We start from the raw sequence: 18,503 nt of genomic DNA, 5'->3' as shown, positions 1-18,503 counted from the left end.
GCACTAGAGGCACTGTTGGCACTAGAGGCACTGTTATTGGCACTAGACACTGTTGGTACTAGAGGCATTGTTGGTACTAGAGCTGTTGCCACTAGAGGCATTGTTGGCACTAAACTGTGGCACTAGGGCACTGTTGGCACTAGGGCATTGTTGGCACTAGAGGCACTGTTGGCACTAGAGGCACTGTTGGCACTAAAGGCACTGTTGGCACTAGGCACTGTTGGCACTAAAGGCACTGTTGGCACTAAAGGCATTGTTGGCACTAAAGGCACTGTTGGCATTACTACTACTACCCAGCATTAAGAAGAGCTGCTGACCTATGCCATAATTACAGGTATACACTAGGTGACCCCGTACCTCGTGACCTTCTGACCTGACACGTGTAGCCTGACCAGGTGATGTGCAGATCGTGTTTAATAGCTTAGCATTATCCTATTCATGTGTTCTTGAGCACACACACTACCACACACCTGAACATACTACCACACACCTTATAGTTAGGTTAGGTTAGTTTAGGTTAGGTTGGTTAAGGTTAGGTTAGCGTTAAGGTGTTTAATACAGAAGGTGAAATAAACTGGGGCGTCTAATCTTCTCGTTATCTTAATAAACAACAACTTGGAACACGATTTTGGGAAAGGGTGAAACATTTCCCTCCTTCAAACTCATTTCCTAAGTCTCTGTGTTCGTGGCCTCACTGGGTGCTGTAGGAACCCTCGTGTGTGTGTGTTTAGCAGACGGGATATGAACCTGGGGTCTTCGGCTCTCTGCGTCGCATCATATGAGGATGACTGACGCGTGATGCATTTACGTGTGCATTCATGTGTGTGTGTGATGACTGTCATACACACGCTACTGTGCTGATGAAGGCTGCTTGTTATTACCACCGTTGAGAGGAGGAGGAGGAGGAGGAAGATATACAGAGAGGGGAAGCGGAGGAGGATGGAGGATGAGGTAGGAAGGAGAAGGGAGGAGGAAGGATGAGGGAGGAATGGGGTGTGAGGAAGAGATAGGAGGAAGATGTAGAATTAGAGAGAAGAAGAAGAAGGAGGTAAGAGGAACAGGAGGAGGAGGAAGAAAGAAGAAAGAAGAGTACAGTCCCTTCACTAGTGCGTTTACAGGGGCTCGTGCCTATAGCCTAGGTACAGTCCCCTTCACTAGTGCGTTTACGGGGCTCGTCATATAGCCTAGGTACAGTCCCCTTCACTAGTGCGTTTACGGGGCTCGTCATATAGCCTAGGTGATCCCCTTCACTAGTGCGTTTACATGGCTCGTCATATAGCTTAGGTACAGTCCCCTTCACTAGTGAGTTTACAGGGGCTCGTCATATAGCCTAGGTACAGCCCCCTTCACCATGTTTACTATCGTGAGTTTCCTTTTGTCGAATGTCAACAAACACAGAGCTGCCACACTGTACAAAACCTGACGAGTCCCTGTAAACGCACTAGTGAAGGGGACTGTCCACACACACACACACACACATATCAACGTAGCGTCTCAAACATATACATTAACCTAAACTAGCAAACCTGGCCTCTCAAAATACAAAAACAATACTATCCACCTAACACTAAATTAATAACATACAATACCAATATAATTTATCGAACGCCTGGCCTAAAAATACAACAACAAAACAACATCACTGAACCTATTAAACACCTGGTCTAAAAATGAGAACACAAAAGAATCAAACAGCTGTGGTGGAGGGGTGGGGTGGGAGTCTCCTGGCCTGTGTAGTGTGAAATTAGTGCGGCTCTGAACGCTGGTGCTTTAAATAGGCAGAAATGTGTTTACCTCCTGTAGTGTTGGAATAATTGTTACCTCCCGAGCACTGAACAACAACACCGCTCCGAGATAAAAGAGAGTCTAGCATGTTGGCTAAAAAAATATTAACCTATCGAGGGAACCACAACCTGACGAAGACCTCACGAGTTTTTTATAATATCCCAACAGGACCTGACGGAGTTATTGATCGCTGTAGAACTATGAGATCCCCACCAGGATATAAACCCGGACGCCTCCTGAATGCAAACTTCTCGAGTCAAAATAATATGGTGTTTATACAAGCTCGGGGGTTACAGTGCTATACCGTCACACCTACAACGCCCACCTACTGTACACTCACCTACAACACCACCTGCAACACCCACACCTGCAACACCCACCTACAACACCCACTTACAACACTCTCTAAGACTCGTGCAGAAGACAACATTTCAAAGGTTAGGTTAGGTTAAGTTAGGTTAAGGGTCGAGGTTTATAGCGAGAGATGACCTAGTCGGCCACCAGGGGTTTATCCCGGCGCGTGAGAGTGAGAGCCTGACACACACTGGAACATGTTGAGGTAGTCATCCGAGATCATACACGACCTCTTTATGGCTGTGGGTAAATTTTTTCTTTTTAGCTGTAGGTTTACCTTGTCTTTCTAACTATGGGTAAACCTATTCTTTCCAGCTATGGGTAACAGAACTGACCGACTACGCAGCAAACAGAGACGATGATGAGGAAGTACTGTAAGGTAAGAGAGGAATATTGACTCACCTGGCGAGACATCCACCGCCTGACCAAGACGCCCCACGGGTTTAGGATGAAGACGTCCACTGAATCTTCGACCATCTTGACGGCCGTGTTCAGAGCCACCACCCGGAACCGAACTGAAGAAGGAAAACCAAACGTTAATGAAATGGTGTTATGTAAGTCAAGAGTAACTCACACATGACTCGGATACACAACACATATAACACTGACACACACACAGTTTTTTCCTTTAATTCTGACAGCTGGTATGTTTGTGACTGTTGTTGGGATAAGGGCCGGAGATCTTGTTCCCTTGAGGCACCACAGAGCAGACCTGAGCAAAGAGAATGATAGGCCCCTCAGGTCCCGATGTAGGTCAGCGACCTTTGCGGGTGGCTAACCCACAAAAAAAGACCGACATACCTTCCACTGGCCAATCGTACCTTAGAGCAATGACGTCTGTGTATTCTTGTTTATTAAGGCTGAAGCCTTTTACATTTATTGGTAAAGCTGTTAGCCAGTTTGAGGCGTCCACCTACTGTGCTACCTCTACTTTGTTCTTTACAGTCTCTGGTTGCTTCAGTATTTGAAGTTTTTTGCTTGTGGTGCACTGGCGTTCTGTCGTAATGGAACGTCGAATTTCGCATATTTCGTTGGTGTCTACATCACTCGCGGTATTCTGACCTACTATGTGCTCGGTGAAGGCTGCAGTGAGCTTGACAGAGTTCTGATGTTCAGAGGCATCAAGCTTCTCCGGGTTAGTGATCCCCATTCCTCCTAGTCTCGGTGGTAGTACAAGGAGTGACCTTTCTGCTGGGGTTAGGTGGTGACTTTTCACAGATGTTGGAATAAATTCGTTCCTGATGGCATCGTGTAAATGGCGGGGGAGAGGTCTGATGTCAGTGTAATGGGCCCCTGTCTCATCAACAGAACATATTATATAAATGGGTCAATACATCTGATATTATATTCAGATTCACCACCCTGTAAACTTCCACTGGCTATGAGGTGACATGTTCAATGCACGTGATAAGGTGTGCCCACTGGAAGCTGCGTCATACTATGCTGAGTAAAGGAATAAGTAGCCGCTCTCTGGCCACCTAAAAGCAGTGTTTGATATCCTTGACTAAGGGAAGACGTTATTTGAGAGCCGCAGTGGATGGCTCCGTCTTCCTTTGAAGGAACAACGTACCCATACCGATCTCCCTCGATGGGTCACTACTCCAGAGTCCTCACAGCAACTTATATAAAGGACGTGACCTAACGTTTCTATTACATAAACGCCATCCTTTCTCATTCACTCATATACAGTGGAACTTACGGTCGATCTACACTCAGGAATTATAGATACAACCCTTTTATAATAAAACAAGAAACTACAGTTTGGGTTTCGTTACTTAAACCCAAATAATAAATATATGTGAACGGCCTGGTTAATTGGACAATCCAGCCGATTCATCAGGGATAGTGTGCATCAAGTAATGTGGCTCAGTCTTAGTGATTTCTGACAGAGCTTGGCTTTACTTCACCCACTCGTTTACCTTTCCATTTACGTATTCGGTATTGAAATCTTCCGTGCCGATTACCACGCCTAGATGCCTTTGTCCGTCTTTTGTTATTTTGACCTCACTGAACACCTCTATAGCCTGGTCATTATATTCTGGCTTCACAATGAGGACAGATTTGCTGGCCTTTGGGTGGTGTCACCAAATTTGTGGATCATGTGATGTCGTCAGGTCTCACTATTTTTGTTTATCCTCAACTTTTCCTGCTCCTGTGAGGTCATTAGTGTACTTTACCTGTTTGATCTTTGGTTGGCTCATAATTTAATCAATCTTGAAACACGGATACGCCTGATGCATACATTGCCATGGCGACTGGGTGTGACTCTGTGACGTTCTCTCGGCTGCTGCTGCTATTACTACTCATACTGTACCTTCTGCATCATCATCACCACTACTGCTACTTCTACTACTAGTACTAATAATAATAAACCTGGATCACATTAAGGCATTATCAAATATACACATCAATATAGTCCACCTGTTAGCAGTGTATCAAGGCTCGATGGTATGTGATACACTCCACCTCTCGACATATCCACTGATCAAACACACAAATGAATAAATCCTATAATGTCACTCACACACACACACACACACACGCACACACACACACACACACACACACACACACACACACACACCCACCTGTGTCGCCTTGCATGTAGATAGGTTTGTCAGTCTGCACGAGAACAGTGGCGCCCCTGGGACTGAAAACCAACACTGTCTCGTTGACGAAGGAGGAACCGGTCAGGCCCCCGATCTCGTTCCCTTCCAGACGAAGACGATACTTGCCGCTGGTGCTGCCTGGGGGAACCTAGGGAGGAAGAGGAGAGGTTAGTGCTGGTGTAGAGGGAGAAGCAGGGAGGAGAGTGGTGGAAAGGAGGGAGAGAGAAGTGGGGAGGAGAGGTGGAAGGAAGGGAGAAAGAGAGAGGTAGGGAAGGAAGATTAGAGAGAGTTAGTATTGGGGTATAAAGAGAGAAGGGTGGGGAGGGAAAAGAAAGAAGAGAGGATAAACTATACCTCAAAAACACACATATACAAAACAATGGTGAGAACTTGTGGTGTAAACAAACACGTCAGAAAAAACAACAAACAAAAAAAAAAGAGGGTTAATAAAATACAAACAAAACACGACAAGACCAGCTCGATCATAACACATAACACACCTGAACGTTACCTGGGATTCTCACCTTTACAGTTCCCATCAATAAGATCTAAACTCCCTTATAAAAACTATAAGAGTGAAAATGGGAGAAAATTTGTGAAAATAGGTGAATGTTGGTAAAGCACAGTGAATATTATGTCTACATTTGGTTTATGAGGTTAGGTTAGATTACGTTAGGGTTTGGTTAGGTTAGATCAGGTTAGGTTTTGGTTCGATTAGGTTAGATTAGGTTAGGTTAGGTTAGGTTAGGTTTCATCAGGTTAGGTTTTCAACGACCTAAACTACTCCTCCTACAGCAGGCATCGTGAGAGCTTCGTCAGGTGACCATCATTAAGGGACGTACTGTACTGTGGTGGCGTGAACGAGGTAATCCACTCCCCGGCGTAATTACTGGGACAAGCTGGTTAGAGGCAGTTGAGTGTCGTCACCCGTGGTTAACATTTAAAGTTGGGTGGCCGCTCTGTCCACTGAAGCTTAACAATGCCAGAGTTTCAACCATTAGCGTTTAACGAAGTAGAGGTTGCGACTAGTGTTTAACGAAGAAGAATTTTCGTTCACTGATATTTAACGAAGTAAAAATTGGGCTTGGCGTTTAACGAAGTATAAGTTCCGACTGGTGTTTAACGAAGAAGTTGCGACTGGTGTTTAACGAAGTATAAGTTCCGACTGGTGTTTAACGAAATAGAATTTTCGTTCACTGTTTTAACGCTTCATTTACCCCACTGATCAGACGGCAGAGTGGAATTTGATTAATTAGTCTTCCTGAGAGCGAGACGTGTCGAGTGTCAGGTTGAAAAACACAAGAGGCGCTGGACAGAAGGAGCACTGCTAGGACCGCTGTGAGGTGAAGGCATGTCTGGGGCCGCGTCTTGAGTTTGCAGATAGTAATGAAAACAGACACCTGGGCTGAGAGATAACAAGGTATAAGATAACACAGGTAAGTAAGGTCAGGTAAAGGTCAGAGGTGAAGGTCAGAGGTGAAGGTCAAAGGTGAAGGTCAAGGTGAAGGTCAAGGTGAAGGTCAAAGGTGAAGGTCAAAGGTGAAGGTCATAGGTGAAGGTCAAAGGTGAAGGTCATAGGTGAAGGTCAAAGGTGAAGGTATGTGGGTGTTTGTACGATTAATCTATCAATAGTAGAGGATTTTTATTGAATCTCAGAATAGTTCAGTGTTAATTATGACAGGTGATTAATTTAAAGGTGTGTTGTCCATCTACACACACACACACACACACACACACACACACACACCTCAGGCCATCATTAACCAACGTTTCCCACTTTCTTTACTCTCTTTTAATTAGTTTTGGTCTCCTTCTTAAAACTTTTATAATGTTCTCAAAATAATAATACTTTGTGTTCATAAGGCCACATACCCTGGCCCCTCAAAAGTTATAATTAATGTGTTTTATCAGACTTTGGCCTTGTTAACTGCGTGTTTTGTGGTGTATGTCTCAAAAATAATAATACTAATAATAATAATAAGATAATAACAAAAACAATAATAATAATAATACAACATAAACTTCACTACACAGTCTAAGAAACACTAACAAAACTATGGTCCGGAACGAAAAATTATAATGTGATTTTTTGCCTTTTATGGCCTGAGGCAATCTAAAGCCGACTCCTATTGACCTGAGTTGACGGGTTAGGTTAGGTAAGTTTGGGTTGGGTTGGGTTAACATGACGATAATATAGGAAAGAGAGTAGGTTAAGTTATGAGAGAGAGAACATTCAGAACGACCAACACAATTTAAGAACATCCTTTTTCTTTTCCCACCCAAAATTTTTCACTCAAGATGTTAGTTTTCCCCAGGAGGAGCGAGCAATCACCGCCGGAGTCTCTTGCAGTTGGTTCTTCCCTGTTCCCCACCGTTTTATTTCCCGTTTTTTCCCCGTTTTTTGTTTGACATGTTTTTATTTTCTTGTTTTCCTGTTTTTGTTTTCCCCAATTTTCTTTACCTGTTTTTGTTTCCCGTTTTTGTTTCCCTGTTTGGTTTCCTTGTTTACAAATAACGTTTAAAAGTCGGTGATGATGTTGAGGGAAAATAACCACGAAGGAAAACTCTGATCTTGTCCTTCCAGTCCCGTGAGTTCTGTGGAGGTGTGGCAGAGGTGTGGCGGTGTGTGGTGGAGGTGTAGGTGTGGCGTACGTGTTAAGGGCAGGCTTCTTTAGCTCCTGTGGTAGGGAAATAAAGTGTATATACCTATATATACTTACCGTAATTTAGAGACTTATAAGATCACCTGAAGATTAAGCACCCTAGCTACCCACCCACCCACCCCCTACACACCCACCCCCACCCCGCTACACCCCACCCCACCCTACACCCACAAGGTTCTCTAATGACTGAAGTGTTACTGCCTGAAACAACATGGGTTTGGTTCACTTAACTCAGGGTCTCAGGTCTGAACTTTGTCGGCGATAGAAACTTTATCTATAAACAGAAACGAAAAGTTGTGTTCTCTTGGGCCTAACTGTCTCTTGATGCTTCTCTCACTTATAAAGACTTATTCTCCTACTTTACTACAGTTACTTATACTTTACTATACCATCTTATACCTTAATACCTACTTTATTTCACGGTTAGGTTAGGTTAAGGTAACGTTGAAGGATGGAATTAGGTTAGGTTAGGTTAGGTTAGGTTAAGTTAATTAGGTTAGTTAATCAACAGGTAAAAATAAGCTGGGGTGACAATTCTTCATGTGATCCGAAAAGTATTTGAAAGTTCATGATAAAGAAAAAACAGAGAGAGAGAACACACAACACAACCCTCCACCCCACACATCCCCAACATCACACCCCCCGACCCCCCCACACGCTAAATTAAAATTATCGTCTTGGGTGAAACTGGTGAATGGTGATGCAGATAACAGTCCCGAGGCACCAAGAGTTATCACCAGGTCTCGAGCAGATCCAGAGATGCAATCTGAATCTATTTTCCAGGATCGTTATTTAAGATTCGTCTAAGATGAAAGATTCTGCCTCTCTCTCTCTCTCTCTCTCTCTCTCTCTCTCTCTCTCTCTCTCAGTTTTCTCGTCCTCAGATCAACTCAAAATACTCACACTAAAATATTCTACTGGATTTTCTATTATAAAAGTTACTGGGGGTGGCGTGGGTGGCGGAGGATGGCGGGTTGGTGATGAGGGGGTGAGGAAGGGTGATTGGTTAGGTTAGGTTAGGTTAGGTTAGGTTAGGTTAGGTTGGGTTAGGTTAGGTTAGATTGTACTCACTTCACAATTGTTTTCTGTCTCTTGTCCTTCCAGCACTTACCGCCTGCCGCTGTTTTAAGAGTTCATTAACCTTAAGTACTCAGGAACTTAAATCATCGTACTCGGGGTTAAATCATCATACTCAAGGGGTTAAATCATCATACTCAAGGGTTAAATCATCGTACTCAAGGGTTAAATCATCGTACCAAGGGTTAAATCATCATACTCAGGGGTTAAATCATCGTACTCAAGGGTTAAATCATCGTACTCAAGGGGTTAAATCATCATACTCAGGGGTTAAATCATCGTACTCAAGGGGTTAAATCATCGTACTCACGGGTTAAATCATCGTACTCAGGGGTTAAATCATCGTACTCTAGGGGTTAAATCATCGTACTCACGGGGTTAAATCATCGTACTCAAGGGGATAAATCATCGTACTCTAGGGTTAAATCATCGTACTCACGGGTTAAATCATCACTCACGGGGTTAAATCATCATACTCACGGGGTTAAATCATCATACTCACGGGGTTAAATCATCGTACTCACGGGGTTAAATCATCGTACTCACGGGTTAAATCATCATACTCACGGGGTTAAATCATCATACTCACGGGGTTAAATCATCGTACTCAAGGGGATAAATCATCGTACTCTAGTTAAATCATCGTACTCACGGGGTTAAATCATCGTACTCACGGGGTTAAATCATCATACTCACGGGGTTAAATCATCATACCACGGGGTTAAATCATCGTACTCACGGGGTTAAATCATCGTACTCACGGGGTTAAATCATCATACCACGGGGTTAAATCATCATACTCACGGGGTTAAATCATCATACTCACGGGGTTAAATCATCATACCACGGGGTTAATCATCATACTCACGGGGTTAAATCATCATACTCACGGGGTTAAATCATCATACCTACGGGTTAAATCATCGTACTCACAGGTTAAATCATCACTCACGGGGTTAAAATCACCTAAACTGTACCTAACCTAACCCAACCTAACCTAACCTAACCTAACCTAACCTAACCTAAAATTCAATTCCACAACTTGTCTTGATTACTTGTGTTTTTGTTGTTGTTTTGTGAGGCTTTTGTTTCTCTTGTTTACTTAATGCCTTTTTTTTTTTACTTTTTTTTTTATCCTTTCGTCTGTTTTCTCTTCACTTTAGTTGACCGTCTTGTTAGTGTCACTGTGTTTAGCTTTTTTTTTGCTGTTGCTTCAGTATACTTCTCTCTCTCTTTGTGTTTATATATTACTGTTATTGTAAAGATTATGTAAAAAAAGATAAAAATAAATCCTTCAGAAGTTTTTGGGACTTTTCAATTAATCTGCTGAAAATGACACAACATAACACTGATTTAATAGAGTGAGAAATGCCCCACTAAAACAGGCTTATGTAAACTGTATTTAACTTGGATCAAACAAATTACAGAGACACAAAAGAAAGGGAATCCTATTACAAGCTTCAAACGCCACTAACTTTTATAATTTCCAGTCAGAAAAACATTTGGCTATGAATATTTTTAGAGCAAGAATTAAAACATCGGGTGCAATAGGTTGAGAGAGAGAGAAAAAAAAAAGAGAGAGAGAGAGAGAGTAATCAGCTGATACTGTAGGGCACAGCGAGGAGGCACCTGATTGGTCGGTGAAAGGTAAACAAACTGTATTGTTTTTATCCTAGTATGGTAGAGAAGCGAGCGGACACACACACACACACACACACACACATACATACATACATACATACATACATACATACATACACATACATACATACATACATACATACATACATACACTAGAGGTACGAGAGTGGACACATGGTATCAAAAGGTAATGGTGGGTAGTGAGAAGTACAGTAGTTGTGTTGGCAGCTGAACTGATACCGGGATGTAAGTAGTGCACTGTGTGGGATAATAATGTGAGGTTAATAATGTACTGTTTAACTTAACCTAACCTAACCTAACTGTAACCTAACCTTAACACAACGAAACCTAACGTAACCTAAACTAATCTAACCTAACCTATCCTAACTTAACCTAATCACGGTAACTTAACATAACTTAATCTATACATAACGTTACGTAACCTAACCAAACTTACCTAATCCCCAACCTAACCTAACCTGGGCCTACCCCACCCTAATTTAACTTAGGTTTTCCTTTCTAACAATACTTAACCAACCTTGGTCTAAGCCCTAAGCTAATCCAAACATAGCCTGAGCAAGAACTAACTTGACTAACCCTAGCTTAGTCTACTTTAGAACCTAAGTTTGGCCTACCCTACCCTTACCTTACCTAACGTAGCCAAACCAAACAAAAACTAATCAAACCAAACCAAACCAAACTAAACCAAACCAACCAAACCAAACCAAACCAAACCAAACCAAACCAAAACCAAAACCAACCAAACCAAAACCAAACCAAACCCAACCAAACCAAAACCAAACCAAACCAAACCAAAACCAAACCAAACCAAACCAAACCAAACCAAACCAAAACCAAAACCAACCAAACCAAACCAAACCAAACCAAACCCAACCAAACCAAACCAAACCAAACCAAACCAAACCAAACCAAACCAAACCAAAACCAAAACCAAAACCAACCAAACCAAAACCAAACCAAAACCAAAACCAAAACCAACCAAACCAAACCAAACCAAACCAAACCAAAACCAAAACCAAACCAAACCAAAACCAAAACCAAAACCAAACCAAACCAAACCAAACCAAACCAAACCAAACCTAACCAAACCAAAACCAAACCAAAACCAAACCAAACCAAACCAACCCAACTAAACCAAACCAAACCAAACCAAACCAAACCAAACCAAACCAAAACCAAACCAAACCAAAACCAAAAACCAAAACCAACCAAACCAAACCAAACCAAAACCAAAAACCAAACCAACTAAAACCAAACCAAACCAAACCAAACCTAACCAAACCAAACCTAACCATAACACTGCTGTACAACATGAATTAATACACACCTACATCTTTGCCTCATCAAAGTCAACGTCTACAACATTTACAACTCAACCTGGACAGATTTTGGACATTTCTTAATTTGGACCGATTTTGGACACAACTTATTATGGGCCGATTTTGGACACAACTTATTATGGGCCGATTTTGGACAACTTATTATGGGCCGATTTTGGACACCTCTCAGTTTGGACCAAAATCTGAACACACCCCAATTAAGACCGTTCAGTATAGTAGGCAGTGGGATACAGTGGTAATAGGTTATCACTCCTGGAACTACCTGGCATCTTCCTCTTTGCTGAACAACTGTGAACAATTGTTAGGAATACATTAGAGATAGGAATTCTTTCTATTTTCCAGCCATTGAAAAGTGAAGAAAAATGAATCACCATTTTTATGTCCGATTCACAGTCCTCCCACTACTGAGTCGTATCTTCTTCATTGCCAAATAGTACAACCAAGACTCAACTGGGAAACTAATTGATATATTGTGTATACATTTGTAGTGTGTGTGTGTGTGTGTGTGTGTGTGTGTGTGTGTGTGTGTGTGTACTCCCTACTTAAGGGCGAAGAAGGCATCCTTCAGCGATGAAAAACACTACATCCATTCGCTGCTCAACCAAAACACCGATGCGGATGTTCTGACTACAGAGCAGGTCCCTCAGCATCCACAGCTGACCCACCGCAGTTATCCTCCATCCCTGGAGGAGGCAGCTGCCATCAAACAGATGAAAAATAACAAACCACAGGGCCTGATGGAATCCCAGCCAAGGTGTATAAAGCAGGAGGACCTCTGCTCACCAGCCGTCTACACTCTCTCCTGGAGAATATGATTTATTCCTTTTACCATATTATGGGAAAAAGAAAAATCCTCCAAGCTCTTAAAACCTCCATAGTCACTATTTATAAGAACAAGAGACCGGCCAGACTGTGGCAACTACAGTGGGATTTCGCTGCTGTCCGTAGCTGGCAAGATTATCACCCGAGTCCTCCTAAACAAGACTTCTTCCTGAGGCGGATAACTTCATCCCAGAATCACACTGTGCCTTTAGATTAGACCACATTACCAGTGACTATTTGCTGCCAGCCAGATACAGGAAAAGTGCAGAGAACAGATTTTAGGTGATGGTCGGTCTATGGTACGTAATCAGAGTCTACTTATTTCACTGTACAAGGCGGATATTTTTCATCGCCTCCCGGCGGTGTGGGTCGCTGACCTCTCTCACCACCTCTCACCTCCTCTACCTCTCTCACCCTCTCCCTCTCTCCCCTCTACCTCTCTCACCCTCACCTCTCACACCTACCTCTCTCCCTCCTCTCACCCCTACCTCTCCACCCTCTACCTCTCACCTCTCCCTCTCTACCTCTACCTCTCTGACTCACACATCCTCCTCCTTTCCCCTTCCTTTCTTCCCCAAACACACGAATTTAAATTCAAAATCTTCCTCCTTCCTCCTCTCCGTCCCTCTCGTCCCTCTCCTCCCTCCGTCCCTCCCCACCCTCACATCTCCGGCAAGCAATTCTCTAGTCTGAGGTCGTCTGGGGTGCCCCAAGGTGTAATTACCCAAAGTGATGAGGTGAGGTTAGGTTAGGCTAGGTCACGTCATTCTAGGTCAGGTTAGCTTAGGTCAGGTCAGGTCAGGTGAATCACACTTCATTTTCTGTCTCTTGTCTTTCCGGAGTTTACTGCCCGCCGATAACCTAACCCCTTGAGTACAATAACTTAAAGTTCTTGGGTACTCAAGGGGTTAAATCAACGTATTCAAGGGATTAAATCATCGTACTCAAGGGGTTAAATCATCGTACTCAAGGGATTAAATCATCGTACTCAAGGGATTAAATCATCGTACTCAAGGGATTAAATCATCGTACTCAAGGGGTTAAATCATCGTACTCAAGGGGTTAAATCATCGTACTCAAGGGGTTAAATCATCGTACTCAAGGGATTAAATCATCGTACTCAAGGGAACAATGAACTCTTTAAAACAGTGGTGAGTGCTGGTAATTGTTTACATGCAGTCATCGTCCATGTACACTATATATTTCCACTATGTACACACTGAATCGATGTGAAGAGGTACAATGAGTTTACCTGCTCTCTCTCTCTCTCTCTCTCTCCTCTCTCTCCTTCTTTTTCTCCATCTCTTTCTCCTTTTTCTCTCTCTTTTATCTATACTCTCTCTCTCTCTCTCTCTCTCTATCCTTTGTCTCTCTCCTTCTTTTCTCCATCATTTCTCCTTTTTCCCTCTCTCTCTCTCTCTCTCCCTCCCTCTCTCTCTCCCTGCCTCGAGTTATTGTGACCAAGATCCCGCTCGCTGTAAACTCGTGTACGAAAGAGTAAAAGAAAACTACACTAAAAGGTTTTAACTGTGAGGAATTGTTACTGGAAAAAGGAATCCGGCTTTTTCGGTGTTTGAAGAGCCGGATGGACACAAAGCCGGCGTCCAGAATACTGCCAGAATAGAGGGAACACCTGAAGATTGACCATCCCAGCTTGTTTCATCTGATGAGTACACACAGTAATGCTATTTAAGATGGTTAGGTTAGGTTAGCGTTAGGTTAGGTTAGGTTAGGTTAGCGTTAGGTTAGGTTAGGTTAGGTTAGCGTTAGGTTAGGTTAGCGTTAGGTTAGGTGGTTAATCTTAAGGTGTAATAAGTTGTGGGTTTAATCTTCAGGTGACTCGACGCAGAACACCTGGGCCCAAACCAGCGAACTTTGGGACAGAAAGTGAGTGTTGTCTCCACACAGCCACCGCACTCTAAGCTTAAAAGAGGTTTCAGCATTAAAGCTTTACCACCCTCGTGCTGGGAGTGAGGAACCTGAAGTGTCAACCCACCTGTACAACTATAGACGCAATGATTCTTGTTTCAGCGTCATACATGGTCAATAATATACTAGTGCTGAGGCACAGTACTGTTCTGTCTGGCCAACAACCTGCATCAAGGCGGAAGTGTTTACAAGTCTACGGTGTTTAGAAAATGCTTTTAACTTTGACTGACCAAATTGTTTGATCAATATAAAAAATTGGTTCTTTATGGTAACACAATATCAGTTTGCTTTCCTGTCAAAGAGCTTTTTGGAAAGTTTATTTTTATGACATAAATTGATGTGTTTTAAATAAAAAAACGCTGTTAAAGGCCACTGATGGAGCTGTGGTGGGCGGGGGTGGGCGGTGGTGGGTGGGTGGGGGGCGGGTGGGGGGCGGTGGGGGGCGTGGGGGGCGGGTGGGGCGGTGGGGGGCGGTGGGCGGGAAGGTGGGAGGTGTGGGTGGCGGTGGGGCAGTATATGGAAGAAAATAAATCACTTTAAACATCGAAACAAACAAAACAAACAAACAAAACAAACAAACAAACACACACACGCATAGGCACACACACACACACACACACACACACACACACACACACACACACACACACACGACGTCTGGAAGAGGTCTGTGGGAATAAACAAATAACTTTTAAAACATTTGATGAGAACAGGAACAGACGTGAGAGAAGGAGAAGGAGTAGTTTTTAGAAGGAGAGAAGTGAGAGAAGGAGGAAGTGGGGAGAGAAGGAGAAGTGAGAGAAGGAGAAGTGAGGGAAGGAGTAAAGTGAGAGAAGGAGAAGAGGGAAGGAAATGTAGGAGTTTCTCAAAGTAGGGGAGAGAGAGATATGGTGAGATGTGTGGTGGTGGGGGGGGTGGGTAGTGTGGTGGGGGGAATGGTGGTGTGGGATTGTGTGTGGGGAGGTGGTGGGGGGGGTAATGGTGGTGGTGGGGGTGGTGGGGGTGGGGGGTGGGGTAGTGGTGGTGGGTGGTGGGAGGGGGGTAGGGTGGTGGTGGGAGGGGGGCAGTGGTGGTGGTAGGAGGGGCCAGTGGTGGTGGCAGTGGTGGTGGGGTAGGTGGTGGTGTGGTAGGTGGGTAGGTGGAGTGGTGGTGGTTGTGGTGTGGTGGGAGGGTGGTGTGGTAGGATGTAGTGGTGGTGGGGGAGGGTAGATGTGGGGGTAGTGATGTAGGTGGTGGGAGGGGGTAGTGGGGTGTGAGGGGCTAGGTGGTGGTGGCGGTAGTGATGGTAGGTGGGGGTAGTGGTGGTGGTGGGGGTAGGGTGGTGGAGGGTGGTGGTGGTTGTGGTGGTGGTGGTGGTGGAGGTGGTGGTGGTGGTGGGGAAAGAGGAGATAATGGTAGGAGAATTGAGACTCTAAGGACTGTCTAAGAACGAGAGACGAAATAGAGAGGTGACGAGAGAGAGAGAGAGAGAGAGAGAGAGAGAGAGAGAGAGAGAGAGGAGAGAGGTAGAGAGAGAGATACGCAGGAAATGAATAAAAAAAAAAAATCTTAAGGTACAAAACCACTTTAAAATCTTATACGCGAACCGAAATTTCCTCTGGGAGGCGGGGAGAGAGGAATGGGGAGAGGGGGGAGGTAGAGAGGGAGGGGAGTGGTGGAGAGAGAGGGGGGGAGGGGGGGGAGGGGAGAGGGAGAAGAAAAGGGATGGGGAGAGAGGGAGGAGGGGGGAGAGGGAGAGGAGGAGGGAGGGGGAGAGAAGAGGGAGTGAGTGAGAGGAAGAGGGGAGGGGAGAGAAGAGGGTGGGAGAGAGGGGTGGGAGAAGGAGCGGGGAGAGGGGAGGGAGAGAGGGAGTGGGGGAGATAGGGAGAGTGGGGAGAGGAGAAAGAGCGGGGAAAAGAGGGGGCAGGAGAGGAACTGGGGGAGATGGGTGGCAGGGGAAAGGGGCGATGAGAGGAGGGGGGGAGAAGAGGAATGGGGAGAAGAAAGGAAAGGAGAGTGGGAAGAAGGAGGAGGCGGGAGGGGAGAGGGAAATATTAGTAGGAGGGGAGGGAGGGTAGGAAGTGGAGGTAGGGGAAGTGGAGGGTAGGGAGGGGGATAGGGAGGGGGGAAGTGGTAGACATGACCAGAGTTCAAGACGACACATTGGATATTGGGTCTCAGCCTCAGGACAAACTCTCAGACACTCTGCAGGTATACACTCCCAGCACAGGAGGCGGCCCTAGACAGCTGGGCATAATCTCAGCGCCTACAGGTGTGAGAGTCTCTCCCAATGTAATTGTCTCAGGTAATTGGCAAGTGAGGCAAAACACACCTGGTCGCGCCACACCTGTCTCACCTGGCCGCGGTCAAGAAGGGCACAAGTGACACAATGCTGGAGGGGTGTCAAGGTAACGAGGGGTAACGCTTAGGGAGGAGATTGGCAGTAGGGGGAGGAGTATCAAGGTAGGGGGAGGAGTATCAAGGTAGGGGAGGAGTATCAAGGTAAGAGGGAGGGGTATCAAGGCAAGGGGAGGGGTATCGCTGCAAGGGAGGAGTATCATGTAAGGGGAGGGGTATCAAGGCAGGAAGGGGTGTCGAGGTGGTGAAGATATCAAGGTAGGGAGGAGTATCAAGGTAAGGGGAGGAGAGATCAATGTAAGGGGAGGAGTATCAAGGTAGGGGAGGGGTATCAAGGTAGGGGAGGAGTATCAACGTAAGGGGAGGAGTATCAAGGTAAGGGGAGGAGTATCAAGGTAAGGAGTGGTATCAAGGTAAGGGGAGGCATCATGCAGGGGGAGAGTATCGGATGTAAAGGGAGGAATATCAATGTAAGGGGATAAGCACAAGGTAAGGGTGAGGGGACAAGTAAGGGGTAGGGGTATCAAGGTAGGGGGAGGTGTATCGAAGGGGGAGGTCATGGTATGGAGGTGTGAAGAGAGACTGCACACACACACACACACACACACACACACACACACACACACCGACTAAAAAAAAAATCCACGCAACATGGAACTAAGTTTAGCGTGCATCTCGTTAACTCTTCGCTAAAAATACTTCCGCCCCAAAACTTGTTTGGTAAACGTTTTGTATTTACATGTTATATAATATATCATGGTACTTATGTCCATCTTACAGGCAGGGCAATTTGGCGCCGCGTGTCTTAAGTGCAGCAGCCTATTGTTGTGAGGCTCAACCTGGGTCCTGTATGACTGTTTGGGGCGATGCGACTGGCAGGTCCATGGTGCCTTTCCTCCAGCTTCTCTTTCTCTCTCTGGTTTTTAGAGAAGTATCCATTATTATTGTTATCTTTATGCATTTACTTAATCTCTCTCTCTCTCTACAGTAGACCAGGTAGGTAGGTAGGAATAAGGCGGAGACAGGATTAATTAAGGCAGGTAACACAGCGAGAGAAAAACCATTAAATAAAATACAGGAGAAAGAGAACGAGGCGAGGGGAGAGAGTGATAAAGATGGGAGAGAGGAAATGATGTTTACGTGGTCCCAGGTCTCTCTCTCTCTCTCTCTCTCTCAACCTCCTTTTCCTCCACCCTTTCCCTTGTCTCTCCTCTTTTTCCTGTTCACCCCAGGCACCACCCCAGGCACCACCCCATTTCCCTCCTCTTCCCTCTTCTCTCCTGTTCCCCGTCTTCCTCCATCACCTTCCTCCTCCATTCTTCCTCCTTCCCCCTCCCTTCTTCCCTTCCCCTCCACCAAATAAAACTCTCCTACTATCCCTTCCACCTCTTCTCCTTTCCTACCTCTACTGCCTCTTCCCCTCCCTCTCCTCCCCTCCCCCGCCCCCAGACAGACACACACACGTTAAAGAAGATAAACTGAGCCGCACTGACTCGCTCGCTGCTCCATATAATATTTTACATTCAAATATTATCGTAAAATTTCACAACCTTTTTCCAATCAACATGGAAAAAAATCATTATTTTTTCCTCTACTTTTTTCCCATCATCAATACGAACGACACAAACTTTTATACTTTTTCCCAAATATAAATATTACTACTTTGGGATTTGGTTTCTTGCAATGATTTTTTTTTTGTATTAAAGTTATCAGTGAGAAGGAATTATGACCTGATGATTAACTACACCGTGTTCTGACCTCACGAGGGGAAAGGTCACGGCAGACTTAGCTCCCGGGGATTAATTGTCAGTAATGGCTAGTGCTACTTGTGAACAGGGCTGTGCTGAGGGCCGAGCTACTGGCCGAGTTAGTGAAGGTCAAGGACGAAAACTTGAAATTTAAAGGAAGTGATGGTGAGGATGAAG

General features: G+C 44.8%; 1 protein-coding gene across 1 annotated transcript in view; it reads right to left on the bottom strand.

The window, feature by feature from the left end:
• Nucleotides 1-18,503, bottom strand: part of LOC121866268 (C3 and PZP-like alpha-2-macroglobulin domain-containing protein 8) — a 76,607-nt gene that overhangs the window by 39,448 nt on the left and 18,656 nt on the right. Inside the window, exons 3-4 of the mRNA XM_042365889.1 lie at nt 4,728-4,896; nt 2,542-2,654 (exon numbers count right to left, since the gene is read on the bottom strand). Coding sequence (XP_042221823.1) covers nt 2,542-2,654; nt 4,728-4,896 — 282 coding nt within the window. The remainder of the gene's footprint in view (nt 1-2,541; nt 2,655-4,727; nt 4,897-18,503) is intronic.

This window comes from Homarus americanus, unplaced genomic scaffold (genome assembly GCF_018991925.1).
Source record: "Homarus americanus isolate GMGI-L3 unplaced genomic scaffold, GMGI_Hamer_2.0 scaffold13628, whole genome shotgun sequence".
In the NCBI taxonomy this organism is placed as follows: domain Eukaryota; kingdom Metazoa; phylum Arthropoda; class Malacostraca; order Decapoda; family Nephropidae; genus Homarus; species Homarus americanus.
Note: the sequence above shows the minus strand (reverse complement) of the source record. Positions and strands in the feature narration are given on the sequence as shown.